The sequence below is a fragment of the Sceloporus undulatus genome, chromosome 7 (genome assembly GCF_019175285.1).
Source record: "Sceloporus undulatus isolate JIND9_A2432 ecotype Alabama chromosome 7, SceUnd_v1.1, whole genome shotgun sequence".
Taxonomy (NCBI): domain Eukaryota; kingdom Metazoa; phylum Chordata; class Lepidosauria; order Squamata; family Phrynosomatidae; genus Sceloporus; species Sceloporus undulatus.
In genome coordinates, this window is record NC_056528.1 from 10,941,640 (window position 1) to 10,954,249 (window position 12,610).

General features: G+C 51.0%; 1 protein-coding gene and 1 long non-coding RNA gene across 2 annotated transcripts in view; one reads left to right on the forward strand and one right to left on the reverse strand.

Annotated features, from left to right (window-relative positions):
* Positions 1–5,137, reverse strand: part of LOC121936644 (calmodulin-binding transcription activator 1-like) — a 31,699-nt gene extending 26,562 nt beyond the window's left edge. Inside the window, exons 1-2 of the mRNA XM_042479075.1 lie at positions 5,009–5,137; positions 1,548–1,617 (exon numbers count right to left, since the gene is read on the reverse strand). Coding sequence (XP_042335009.1) covers positions 1,548–1,617; positions 5,009–5,053 — 115 coding nt within the window. The 5' untranslated portion in view covers positions 5,054–5,137. The remainder of the gene's footprint in view (positions 1–1,547; positions 1,618–5,008) is intronic.
* Positions 5,138–6,639: 1,502 nt separating this feature from the next.
* On the forward strand, positions 6,640–10,662 carry LOC121936645. Its single transcript, XR_006105002.1, has 2 exons — positions 6,640–8,606; positions 9,614–10,662. It is a non-coding gene; the product is annotated as an uncharacterized LOC121936645 (long non-coding RNA).
* Positions 10,663–12,610: the final 1,948 nt, after the last annotated feature.

Genomic DNA, 12,610 nt, shown 5'->3' on the forward strand with positions numbered 1-12,610 from the left:
GAGACGGTTAAGAGGTGGCATGATGGCTATGTTTGAACATTTGATGAGGTGTCACATTGAGGAGGGAGCAAGCTCGTTTTCTGCTGCTCCAGAGAACAGGACATGGAGCAGTGGATGCAAACTACAGGGAAAAGAGATTCCCGCTCAACATTAGGAGGAACGTCCTGACAGTAAAAGTAGTTCAACAGTGGGACACAATCCCTCAATGGAGTCTGGTACAGTCTGCTTCTCTGGAGGTTTTTAAACAGAGGCTGGATGGCCATCTGTCAGGAGTGCTTGGATTGTGTCCTCCTGAATGGCAGAATGGGGTTAGATTAGATGGCCCTTGGGGTCTCTGCCAACTCTATGATTCCAAGAAACACTCTGGCCAAGTTCCACAAGGTACTTTGGCACCCCGCATTGCCAGAAATGAGCCTTCCCCCCCATTCTGTGGTACTGAAACCCTGCTCCAGAGGATCAGCCTGAGTGCCTTGGGGTGAAGGAGACCCAGGAGGAAGGGGGGACTGGTGCTTTGGACAGAAGCGGTGGGATCCGGCAGAAGTCCACCATCCTATCCTGGCCAATGTTTCTGACAAAGCTATGCAAAGAAATATAAAACAAGATCAGAATGGGGACAAAACACCAATGGCTTTTTGAGTTGTTTGGGACAGGGAGATGAGTTGTAATCTTTTAACAGTAAACATCCTGTATCTCTTTTCTCGCAGCCACTGAACTGAAGTTTGGGCCCTGCTTTTTGCCACCAAATCTCATTGAATGTCCCCAGATGTAACCAACAAAAAGGCAGTGTTGTATTTGATACCTTGGGAAGCACACATGTACACATTTACACTTGACTGCCAACCCCCATCCCTTCCGAAAAAGGAACCTATTGTTTAGCATTTCAAATTGTCCAGTGATGAAATTCTTTTGAAGATCTCATTAACTTAAGGCTCAACTATACTCCTTCAACATGGGCATCTGAAGTCTTTTAAAAGGGACCGGCCAATATTTCTGCTGCAAATATCTTTGACAGTACATCACTACCCCCTTGTGGAATCGCAATAAAAGAATCGTCTTCCGAATTTCTGATCCGCCTTCTCCTCCCCAGGCAACTTCCACCAGCGAGTTACAGAATTTTCGCCTCTTCCACACTTAAGTCTTGTTTACTACCACGCTCGCCCTTTCATTCCAAGACATAACGAAAGTCTTGTCAGTGAAATTCCACACAGTACCGGTATTTCAAACGCTTGTGGCATATCAAACAACAACATTACCTTTATACAAAACATACTAGTCTGAAATGTAGGGCTTGCTAGCCTGGCTCATTATTTTAACCCCAAACAGACACTCTCAGCATGATTATTTCAGAGGAGGATTCCTCCTCTGAAATAATAAGCAGTAATATTTGAAGCACAAAAGGGCTACATGCCCACTTTGTTTCATAATCTGTACCTTCAGTGAAATAGCATCAGTACACAGTCAAAACAGAAGCTGAACTGCATTTTTTACCACATAAACTGTGGGTCTTAGGATGCCCCACCACTACCCATATTTTGCACATTCCCTACCCCTATATTTGGTGTGGTTCTGGGACAAGACTCCAGCTTGAACGTCGGAGCTTACACAGCAGCATCCCATCTACAACAACAAAAACAACACAAAAGGCCTTGAATCAAAATACATTGCATTTTCCACCCGCAGATTCAAAATAACTGGTGAAGTCCAGATTCAAAACAACTGGACGTTCCAAATATTTTGTGGGAATTAATTAACATTTCTGCCAGCACCAGAATAATCCAGATGCTCCATCATCATCGCCTACAGATAAGGTCAAGCAAGAAGCCAGGACATACCCCACAACATACACAGCATGAGGGTGATCTGCACATGCAACAGAAGGATGCCTATTCCAAGCAGCAGAACGGACCAGTGCAATCCATAAGAAGCACACACAACCAATATTTAAGGGAAAGGAGAGTGGGGAAGATCACCAGACCAGGGTTCAAAAATCCACGCTACTAGAATGGAGTAAGTGGACGATGGCTCACCTCCCACTTGCACAGAGAGTAGTGACGCCTTCGGAAGGAAGCTGCCTCGCAGAGAATGCGGGAGCAAGGACGCCAGGCACAGAGCCTCCCAGCTGTACATGCTCCTTCAGACTGGCAGCATGTGCAAAGGCAGGGGAGGGACCAGAGAGCATCCCACACCAGCACCACCAACACCAGCACCGGGGCTCTTGACGGAGAGGAAGGCAGCCCTCCCACCTGAATCTGCCTTCAGCACAGTGAGAGGCCAATGGCCCCTTGAGCTCAGGGGGTCTCCTCTTACTGGCAGAGGGTTCACTAAGGTCTCCAGTGGATGGACCTTGGACCTTCTGCATGAACATCAAGGGCTCTGCAAATCTAGCAGCCAACTTTTGGGGATGGGAGACACTAACTTTTCTAGGGATTCTTACCTACCACTACCTGCCCCTTCTCCCCCTCAGACACTGATCTGTGCAAAAAACACACTGCCAAGCTCTGCCTCCTCTGTTGCCCCCAGATTGCGAGAAGCAAAGGAGAGAATAAACACTCTGCCAACTGGTACCAGAGGCAGATGAAGTCTCCTACAGCTCCGTGGCCCCTAGGCCACCTTGCAAGGGTGTCTGGAGTACACACACAAGCTGGAGCCAAGAGGGGAGGATGTGATGGAAGCAAGGCCAGCCAACACCTTTAAATATGTGTGCTCTTTCAGCTGTTGCTATACATTATATCTGTTTATTTCTAAAGAGAAGTATTAGGAAAGCAAAGGTTTAACTATAACTTCCTGACCCACCAGACAGACAGTCAACACAGAGAGAGAAGGGAGGAAGCATCCCTCCTAAAGAAATGGGTTGCATCCAGGCCAGAAGTGGGCCAAAGCATGCAGGCTGAACAAATGCCATAGAGTCTATTCCTTTCCACAGGTACCTCCATGCAATGCTTTCCTTTATCCAAGTGTAAGAGGAAGGGCCTCAAAACTGTCTCTGAACCAGGGAAGGTGTCCCTTTGCACACATACCATACACAGAGCCCTCCCACCCGGCACCTCCAATGCCAGACCTCCTCCTCCGCCGAGAGCATCCCTGGAGTCACCCACCTGCGCCTCCACCGGCAGGAGATCCTCTCTGCCCCCTTCCCAAGGCGGTGGCAATGGCGGCGGAGGAGGAGGCATGTGCCTGTGCATATGCTCAAAAGGCAGGGCCCACCCCTCCAAGCAGAGGGATGAGCAGTCACAGGGTAAGCGATGAAGCATCCTGCTCTACCCACGTTTGCTACCCATCGCCAGTGGAAAAATACGCCCTTATCCTCCTAGGCCTGATTGGTGGAGGAAAGCAGCCAGGCTTCGAAAAAGGGCACCTTCCCTCTACCAGGCCCTCCGCTGCTTCCTAGCTTTCCTTCAGGTGCTAGTCTTCCTCCACATCCCTGTCCTTCTCTTCACACATAGGAAAGCATCACACACTGTGACCTCTTCAACTCTGGACACAGTGGAGTGTGCCTCCATGCCCTTCGGTCTCCTCAAGTGTTGCATGTCCCATCATCCCCCCTCCACAACCATGTGTTTGCAAATTTATCTCTGCCCAAAGTCGGTTTTCTTCATAGGGAGGGACCAATTCATACTGTTGTGGGACAATGTGTGTGTGATGCCTGTTGAGTCTTGGCTGGCCCTCCCCTGGTTTGGGGGCTATGCCTGACCCTTCTTCTTGGTCCAGGAGGGAAGGAGGGAGGAAGAAGGGGCCAGTGCTGCGTGTGCGAGAGAGAGCGACTGCCATGGCCTAGGAGAACAGGTGGAGAGGGCCCTGCTGCCTGTGGGTCAAGGGAAGCGGATGAGGCCTCTTTGCCATCCTCTTCCTCTCCTCGTAGAGAGAGCAAAGGGGAAGAGCCTTTGCTCTTATGGTGTCTTATGGCTGCCAGAGTGACCCCTCAGGAGCACATGGGCCTCCATAGGCGCCCCTCCCTCTGTCAGACGTCATCACAGCCGGGCAGCGGATGGTCAGTCAAGGCTCACCTGGCATCTCCCTTTCTCACACAGACACACAACACGAATGCTGGCGCCTGTGTGTGTCTGTTTGTGTGTGTCTCTCTCAGATGGAAACACAGGGGCCAGTACCTCCACCGTGGCACCATTGTGTTTGAGTGTCTCTTTCCCTTCTTCCTCCAAGGGGAAGGAGGAGGGCCTTTCCTGTGCATTTCTGCCCAAATGTGGCACACACAAGGTGAACGGTGACAGTTGTGTGTGTGTGTGTGGTGTGCATCTCTCTCTCTCCCTCTGCCCTAAGGAAAGGAGGGCCTTCTCTGCTCAGGTTTTACACACACACACACACACCCAGGGGCCAATGCCTCCAGATCCCTTGGCTGCGTGTGAGAGAGTGCATATGGCCCTTGCACCTCTCTCCCTCTCTCTCAAGGGAGGCCTATCCCTTTGCATTTCAGCTCAAGCGTTACACACAGAGAGAGAGGCCCATTCCTTCCCTACCAGATGGAATTGTGGCCCTTGTGTGTGTGCAGATGAAGTGTGTGTGTGCCTTCCTTCCTTCCTTCCTTCTCCATTTCAACCCAGTTCTGACACACAGGCAGAGGCCAGTGCCTCCTCCTCCTCCTCCAGGCATTCCCTGGCTCTTGTGTGTGTGATCTCTCTCTTTTCGAAGGCCCTTCTCTGTGCCTTTGAGCCCAAGGGCTGATGGCGCTGGCCTTTTGCCCCTTCCTTCCTTCCTTCCCTTCTTCCTCCGATCGAGGGCCATTTGGGGAGAGGGATGGCAGATCCCCCTTTTTGCCAATCCTGGGGGGGGTCTTCCGAGGGAGGGGGTCTCAGGCCTTCCTCTGCCTCCCGCTCTCCCCCGTCCTCCTCCTCCTCCTCCTCCTCGCCAGCCTTCCCTTCTCTTCCCTCGGAGCCTGATTCGGGGGAGGGGAGGGGAGGGCAGGCGATGCCGAGGCTGGGTAGGGGGCTCCGCGCATGCGCCCTCCTCCGCTTCGCCCCCGATGACTCTCGTTCCCTTTCTTTCTGGCGCTCACCTTCCGGCTTGTTTTCGGCGGCCATTTCCCCTCCGCGCGCCTCATCCTCCTCCGCCGCTTCCTCCTCCTCTCGAACGGGATCCCGATCCCGCCGCCGCCGCTGCTGCAGCCGCCGCCTCCCGCTCGCCCCGCCCCTTCCGGCCCCCTCCCCTCGACTTCCGGTTCCGCTCCCACAGCCCCCTTCCTCCTCCTCCTTCTTCTCCCGCTCTCCTCCGTTCACCACACAGATGCCTTCGCCTCAGCATCCGCCGCCCCAACCCGTGTCCTGCCCGCCGCCGCCACCTCGGCCTCTTTTTTCCCCTCACGCGGACTCCCCGCGGCTCCCATTGGTCCACCCGCTCGGATTGACGCGCAACCAGAGCCAATCGTCGCCCTCCGAAGGCTGGCCGGAAGGGAGGTTGGGCCTGACTGGCAGCGAAGGCGGCCTATGGGAGGCTCCGGACGCGCAAAGGAGGCGGGAGGTAAGAGAGGGAGAAGCTCGCCTGAGCCGCTCGGGCGGCCATGATAGTGGGAGCGCGAGGGGACGGAGGGAGGGAGGGAGGGGAGGAAGCTGTGGACCAATCAGGAGAACGGAGAGAGCGTCGTGGCCAATCGGATCCCTGCGATGGGGGGAGGGGCTGACAGGTCCCTCACCCAGTAAGCTCTGAGAAAAGAGGCAGGCCAGGACGGAGGCGGGGCTCAAGTGATGACGCAAATGAAAAGAGCCACGCCCAGCGGAGGGACAAGAGCTGAGCGGCCCGGGAGGGGGCGGGGCTAAGAGCCGGCGCCCGCCCCATTGGTCAGCTGGCCTTGACAGGCAGCCGCGCCCCTCCTCGGCCCGTTAACCCCAAACAAAGGCGCTGATTGGCGGAGGCGCGTGAGGGGCGGGGCGTCCAATCGGAGGGGCCCCCGGCTGATCCGGGGCTTTGATTGGGCGGGAGGCTGTCTCCTCCTTGGTCCGCTTGCCCTTGGGGGGAGAATGGATCCCCAGAGATCCCTTTTGTGCCCGATGGGGGATCCTTTTCCCTGTCAGTCATTTGCTAACGCCTTTTCGTGGCCAAGGAAAGGGCCCTGTCTCCTGGCGCCCGTTGCGGATCCCTGCCCCGCTCTCAGGAAGGCCGCGCCCGGGGCGCCACCGGCGGAGAAGGCGGCCCAAGCCGGGTTTTGGGGGGCCTTTTCCCGTCCAAGTGCGGAGAGGGCCCACTCCGGGTTTCCCCTCCGTCGGAGCTCCCCGAGGTCTCCGGCCCAGTGCCTTCGCCTCAGGGACAGCTCCCCTGGAGAAGGCCAAAGCCTGGAGTGGACGCCATGGCAGGGGATTCTGGGAGTTGTAGTCCCTCCCCGAAAGGCAGGGCTTCCAAGGAGGGGAGGCTGCTGGATGCTGGGAGTTGTAGTCCAAAGGGCCTTCTTCAAGGGCTGGACCACGGGGCCTCTCTGGGGAGCCATCTCTCTCTCTCTCTCTCTCCCTCCCAAGGCAGAGGCCGTATCCATCATGCCATTGCTTCGGAGCTGAATGGCTCAGGTTCCCTCTGCTTTCCATCTCTGTCGCTTTCTGCTCAGTCTGCCACGCTAAATAAACAAAGCATCACAACAACAACAACAACAAACAATAGGTGAAACCAATCATGGGAAACTGATGGTTTTTTCTGGTCCGTTTTAAACTACATTTTACGCGATTTTATATTATATTTGATGGTAGATATGTCTTATGGGATTTTTAGATGGATAGATAGATAGATAGATAGATGTTTTGGCCGTTTGGGTTTTAGAATGAGTTTTAAGGCCTTGGTTCCTCCCGGAGAAACCTGGCCAGAGACCCAGGAAAGAGGCGGAAGGAAAGGAAAGGAAGAGTCTGCCAGAGTCTTAGGAGCCTCCTCTTGGAAGCCATGATGGTTGAAAGGCAGCTTGGAAGCAGGATACTCAGGACCCCGATGACACTCCTAGGAGGAATAGGACTAGGACTGTTGTATTGATATCCCAGCCTTCTCCCAAGATCGGGACTCAGCGCAGTTTGTTTGTTTGTTTGTTTGTTTGTTTGTGTTCTTTATGCCCCGCCCTGAAGGCTATCTGAGTGGCTGTATCTATTTACTTTAATCTGTATTTTATTTTCAATCTGTATTTTTATTGCTAATGTTTCTGTTTATGGGGAAGGGTTGGGGGATTATGTTTGTTTTATTATTTGTACATCTCCGTGTTTTATTGAAATGCATTGCAACCCACTTTGATCTGTAGGGAGAGGAGGGATATAAACACATTACTACTACTAGTAGTAGTATTTAAATACATTTATTTATAGATGATTACAACATTAAAAATACAAAAGCCTCCTCTCTCTCACAACACCCAAAAATGTGGCGACCCAAAGAAAGCAGACTTTTGATGCCATCTCAGCCCTATAAAAGCTTCCATGCCATTCTGCCCCTTTGGAGAGGCCCAGGCCTTCCTTGCAAAGCCATTCATTGAGCTCCTTCCCTGGGAAGTCATTAACGCATTTTGAAAGCGCAGCCAAACACAAGATGCTTCATAATCCATAACAGATCTGCCCAGTTTCCTGAATGGCCTCTTGTGAGGAACTTTATCAGGGACCTTTGAGAAGTCCAGTACCTCTTATCTGCCAGGGATCCTTTCTCCACAGCCTCTTTGGCTCCCTCAAGGAACCTTATTTCGGCTGGGAGCCCCACTGCTTTGCCCTGACAGATCAGGCTTGCTTTGATCATTCTTGCAGCCCATTTACCCGGTTCTAAAGTCAGTCTTGCTGGTCTATAATTCCCAAGACCACCCTCAGGGTGTTTTTTCCCTTCCCAAACAGATAGGCAAAGCCTTGGCTACACTCCAGTTGCAAGCCCTGATCTTAATGATAGATTAAGTTGCTTCTTCTTTTCTTCTTAAGCAGAATGGCTGCTTCATTCTTAAAACTTGCTGAATTCTTGAATAAATGCAAAGCCTGCTCCCTCCAGTGATTAATTGCAGTTTGCTATATTAATTTGTTCCACTGCCTCCTCTTTGACATCTCAGTCTCTTACAGCTTCTTTTTTGGGGGAAGTAAAATTCAGCCCCTTCGCCTTCTCTCTCTCTTTCAGCCCCTGAAGGTGGCCATCTCCAGATGTCTATGGAAGGCTGTCCTCTCATAGACGCTGCAGGGAGACATTGCTTTCTCTTGCTCTGGAGGACAGGGGTTCAAAAACGATAAGGACCAGTTTGGGACAAATGGCTTCAAAACAGCAATGAAGATTCCAACATTGATGGAGAATTTCCTGATGGCATGAGCTCTTCGGCCGGGGAACAAACTCACACAAGAAGGTAGTCTCCATCTGAGGAAGTAGACGTTAGTCTATGAAAGCTCATGCTGCCAACTTCTTTCTTTCAGATAGTCTCGGGATCTCTCTACATACAGAAAAGGGGGTCTGTTCTCCTTCGATGGAGGCCTCGAAACCAAGATCAGACGGTCCCATCTCAGGAAGACATGAGCTGTAATTTCGTGCACCAGTCATGGGTTGGAATAGATTGCCCCTGGAGTGCCTTCTGTTAATCTATGGGTGATGGCCCTTGGATCCACTCTGATTGCAACTAAAATAGCTAGATGTCTTGCAGAAGATGGAGCCAGACAACCCTAAGCTTAACCGTACGTAACGATCACATAACACTGGTTTTGAAATCCCTTCAATGGCTGCCAATGAGTTTCTGGGCAAGGTCCAAGGTGTTGGTGATTATTACCTTTCAAGCCCTACATGGCTTGGGTCCAGAATACTTAAGGGATGGCCTTCTTCCGTAATGTCCGTCCCGCACTCTAAGGTCCTCGAAGGGGAAGAATCTACTCCAGCCAATAAAATCTAGGCTAACATCAGTCACCCAGAGGGCCTTTTCCATCACAGCTCCAAAAACATGGCATGACCTGCCAAAGGAGATCCGCGGCATTTCTACTCTTACAGCCTTTAAGAAGGCTCTTCAGACGGATCCCTTCAGGCAGGCCTTCCCTACCTAGTTCCTCTCCCCATTTACTGTGACTTACGTCACTCTCTCCACCAATTCTTCTCTTAAATTAATGAGAAGAATGAAATTAAAATTAATAAAAAGGATATTCTTGCCTGAAGAAGAAGAGCCCTCCTCCGTCCCAACTGTCCTCATCAGACCTGGGAGGGAGGGAGTGAAGAAGACAGGCCCAGTTCCATCAGGCCTAACTGGGAATTACTGTAACTCACGTCACTCTCTATTATTTTATTGTATTTTAGTTATTCTTTGTATTTTATTTTATTGTATTCTCTATATTTTTATTGTTGTCATCTTCCCGGATTCCTTGTGATTGGGCGGGCTATAAATAAATCATTATTATTATTATTATTATTATTATTGCATTTGGATGCATCAGAAGGGCCTAGGTGTGTGTCAGACGTGCCCAGTGTGCATCAGGAGGGTTTGATATGCATAGAAATTGACAATGTGCCACAGAAGGTCTGAACGCACACTGGGCCATTCTTGCCAGGGCCGAGACCCACATCTTTGCAATGCGCTAACAAGTTTTCTTGCACCGTAGCTTTGCAAAGTTGCAAAGCCCATACTGCCATGTTGGATCTCAGCCATTCCCTTCAGCCGCTATCTTCTATGCCTACAATGTCCCATATTGGCTTTCAGGTGGGGAGCACAGCAGTCCTGGACCCATTCCTTCTACACACTTGGACACCTACGCAGCCCCAGGTGCCCAGAAGCGGAGGCCGTAATGAGTCTCCTGGAAGCCAAAGCAATTGCTCTGTCTTTTTAAAAATGGAAGGAGCCTTGGCCGGGTGATCATTTGCCTGGCTGAGCCGTCCTCTTCTCCCCGTTGCTGCTGCTGCCGTCAAAGCCTGGGATGTACTTCTGTCTTCTCAAGCACAGCCTTTGTAACTGGACCACATCTAATGGCTGCACAATGCAAATGAAGGCTGGGAGGCTTGTTTCCTTTGATGTGTGTGACTAAACGCTCAAAAGGGAGATTTCTCCCCTCCAATCCTCTGCTGAGGAGGGAGAAGGAGCGTCCTCCTCAAAAGACCTGTTGGCTCTCTGGATTTGTTTTCCTTGGCTTCCTTTTGTTTTTCTGCCAACGACTGAAGCGGCTTTGTGGGACAGACAGTCGGAAGCTGGAAGCCGGCCCGGTTCCTTTTCTTTTTGCCCTCCAAAAGGCGATCAAAAGAGAATTTCCTTTCCTTGTGTTTGAGCAGCAGACGCACGTAGGCTTTGCCAACATCCAGCCAGCACACAATGGAGCCTGGCTCGCTTTCTGCAGCAAAACGGGCCTTGCCCAGCTAAGACCTGAGGTCTCGGAGCCAAAAACCGGGGGCCAAAGGGTGGCCCAATGTGGGGCAGGTCCTGGGGATGCCCTCCATCAGGACACACTAAGCACCCACCAATTGCTCAGACGCTATGGCAGTCATTCTATTTTTTAACCATGCAAAGGGAAGCAGATGCTCATGCGCAACATGTATAATACGCCTTTGGGTCGGCCCAATATAAGTATCCCTGTTTGGTGGATTTCGGATGATGCTCTACTTTGCTACATGGCCAACACGGCTACCCCTGGCTATGTTTAATGAATTCAGTTATTAAGTCATTCCGTGGCCATGGCCCGGTTTTGACAGAGATCTGGGGTTTTTACTTTTATGTTGTCTTTTTGGATAACCAGCAATAAATGCAATTCTAAGTCCTGAGATGGCATCCCGAATTTCCCTGGACTTGAGTGATGCTTTGGCTTTGTCCTGACCTTAGAAGGCAGCCCTGGCGATGCTTCCCTGCCAGAAATGAAGTGCTCAGATGTGTCAAAAGCGCAAGGAGTCATCGGATGAGCAATGGACATGGGAGCAGAGGCGGGTGCGGACAGGCATTGCCAGCTTTTCTGAGGAAGGCTGAAAGGAGGCAGGGAAAGTTTGGCCATGGCTCCCCTCCTCCTCCTCCTTCCTCTCCTCTTGGCCTGATCTTTCTTGTCTGAAGGGGAAACTTGGTTAATTGGGTTAATGGAATGAAATGGCAGGAGAACAGTTTCCCAAAAATAAGAGAGACAGAGCCCCCTCCGCTGTGGCGCATTTCATATCCATGGCAAATGTGTCGGAAGCTTTGGGAGGAGAACAAGAGCAGACTCCATTTCGAGGCAAAGCAGGGGCCCCTTCCCTGCCCTCCTTCCCGACCCATTCCCCCTTTTCTTTTGGTTTTATTTGGGTGACTGGCACACACACACGCTTTCCTGCCAACCTTCCCTAGGGGAAAATATTGCTATAGAAGTCTGCAAATGGGTTAAAAGGGCTTAAAGGATGGTAGAAGATTTGTTTACAAACACAAAGGACCCATTTGGTAGCACAGCTTGTGTGGACCACATCTAAGGGCACATGTTATGCAATTGCAATGCTCAATGCAGGGCACACCATTGAATCCCAAGGGCCATCCAACCCAACCCCATTCTGCCATGCATTGATCTCCAAACAAGGAGACTCCACCGCTCTCTGAGATATTGTCAAATGGCTCCTACTCTCCGGAGGTTCTTCCTAATTTTCAGCCCGTCTCCATTTCATTTGTCTCCCTGGTCCTTTACGGTGCCCTGATTTTGGGAAGTGAACTACAAAAGTCCAGACCAGAAGGAAATTGCTGGAAGTCTGCATGTAACAAAACAGTTAAGGACAGCAGGAGAGCATTTCCCTCATGTCAACAATAAAACCTGCGGCTGGTTTGAGGTTGCTGAGACAAGCGCCATGAATTATTTACAGACTAAGGGGTGGTTAAATATTAAATATTTCAGCCTGGGACAGAGCAAGGGTAAGGCGGAGGGGAGAGAAACAGCCCTGTCAGAGCAACCAGTGTAGAGCTGTTGCAAAGATACGAAGGCCCCCAACTCCTGGAAAGGTGGAGGATTCCTCTGTTTGTCCCCAGATAGCCAAGGAAGGCAGAATACTGGCCAAAGCCTCCATTGGGTCCTCTCAGCCAGGGCTGCGAAGCCTTTATATGCAAAAGAAATCACCCACAATCGGCTTGTTGATGTCCGCTGGAGACCTCCAGTCCTTTCCCCCAAAGGACCGCACTGGAGTTTCCCAGCAGCCAGAGTTTTAAAGCAGCTTTAAATACAGGGTGCTGCTGAGCCTAAAGGAAGGAGAGGGGCTGAGGCTTTGGATCAATCTCTTAAAGGTCAAATTAATTCAGGTTCACAGCCTCATTGCAAGGAAAGAGATCAGCTGCCATTTGTGCTAAGGCCACTCACCTGCCTGGCACTATTCCATCTGCGCCATTGTTAGCACAACAACAGATAGATAGATAGATAGATAGACAGACAGACAGACAGACAGACAGACAGACAGCTAGCTTTCTTTTAGGTGCCACAGAAATATTATGAATGCATCTGCTTCTAATTCTTTGTACGTATATGGCTTCTGCTACAAGCCAGCATTTCTAGAAAGCAAGGGCATTCCACTGATTAAAAAGCCTATGACAAATGAATCGGTTCCTTTTTTCTTTTCTGTTCTGTTCTCCTCTTAGCCATTCATGGAAAGAAGAATCCCAGAATGGGAGGTTCCTGAAAAGGCCACTGGTTTCTGCAGAAAGAGAGAGAAGGAAAGGTTTCCAAAGCCCCTCCGCATCCCAGCCAAATCGTGTCGCGTTCTCACTTTTGGACAC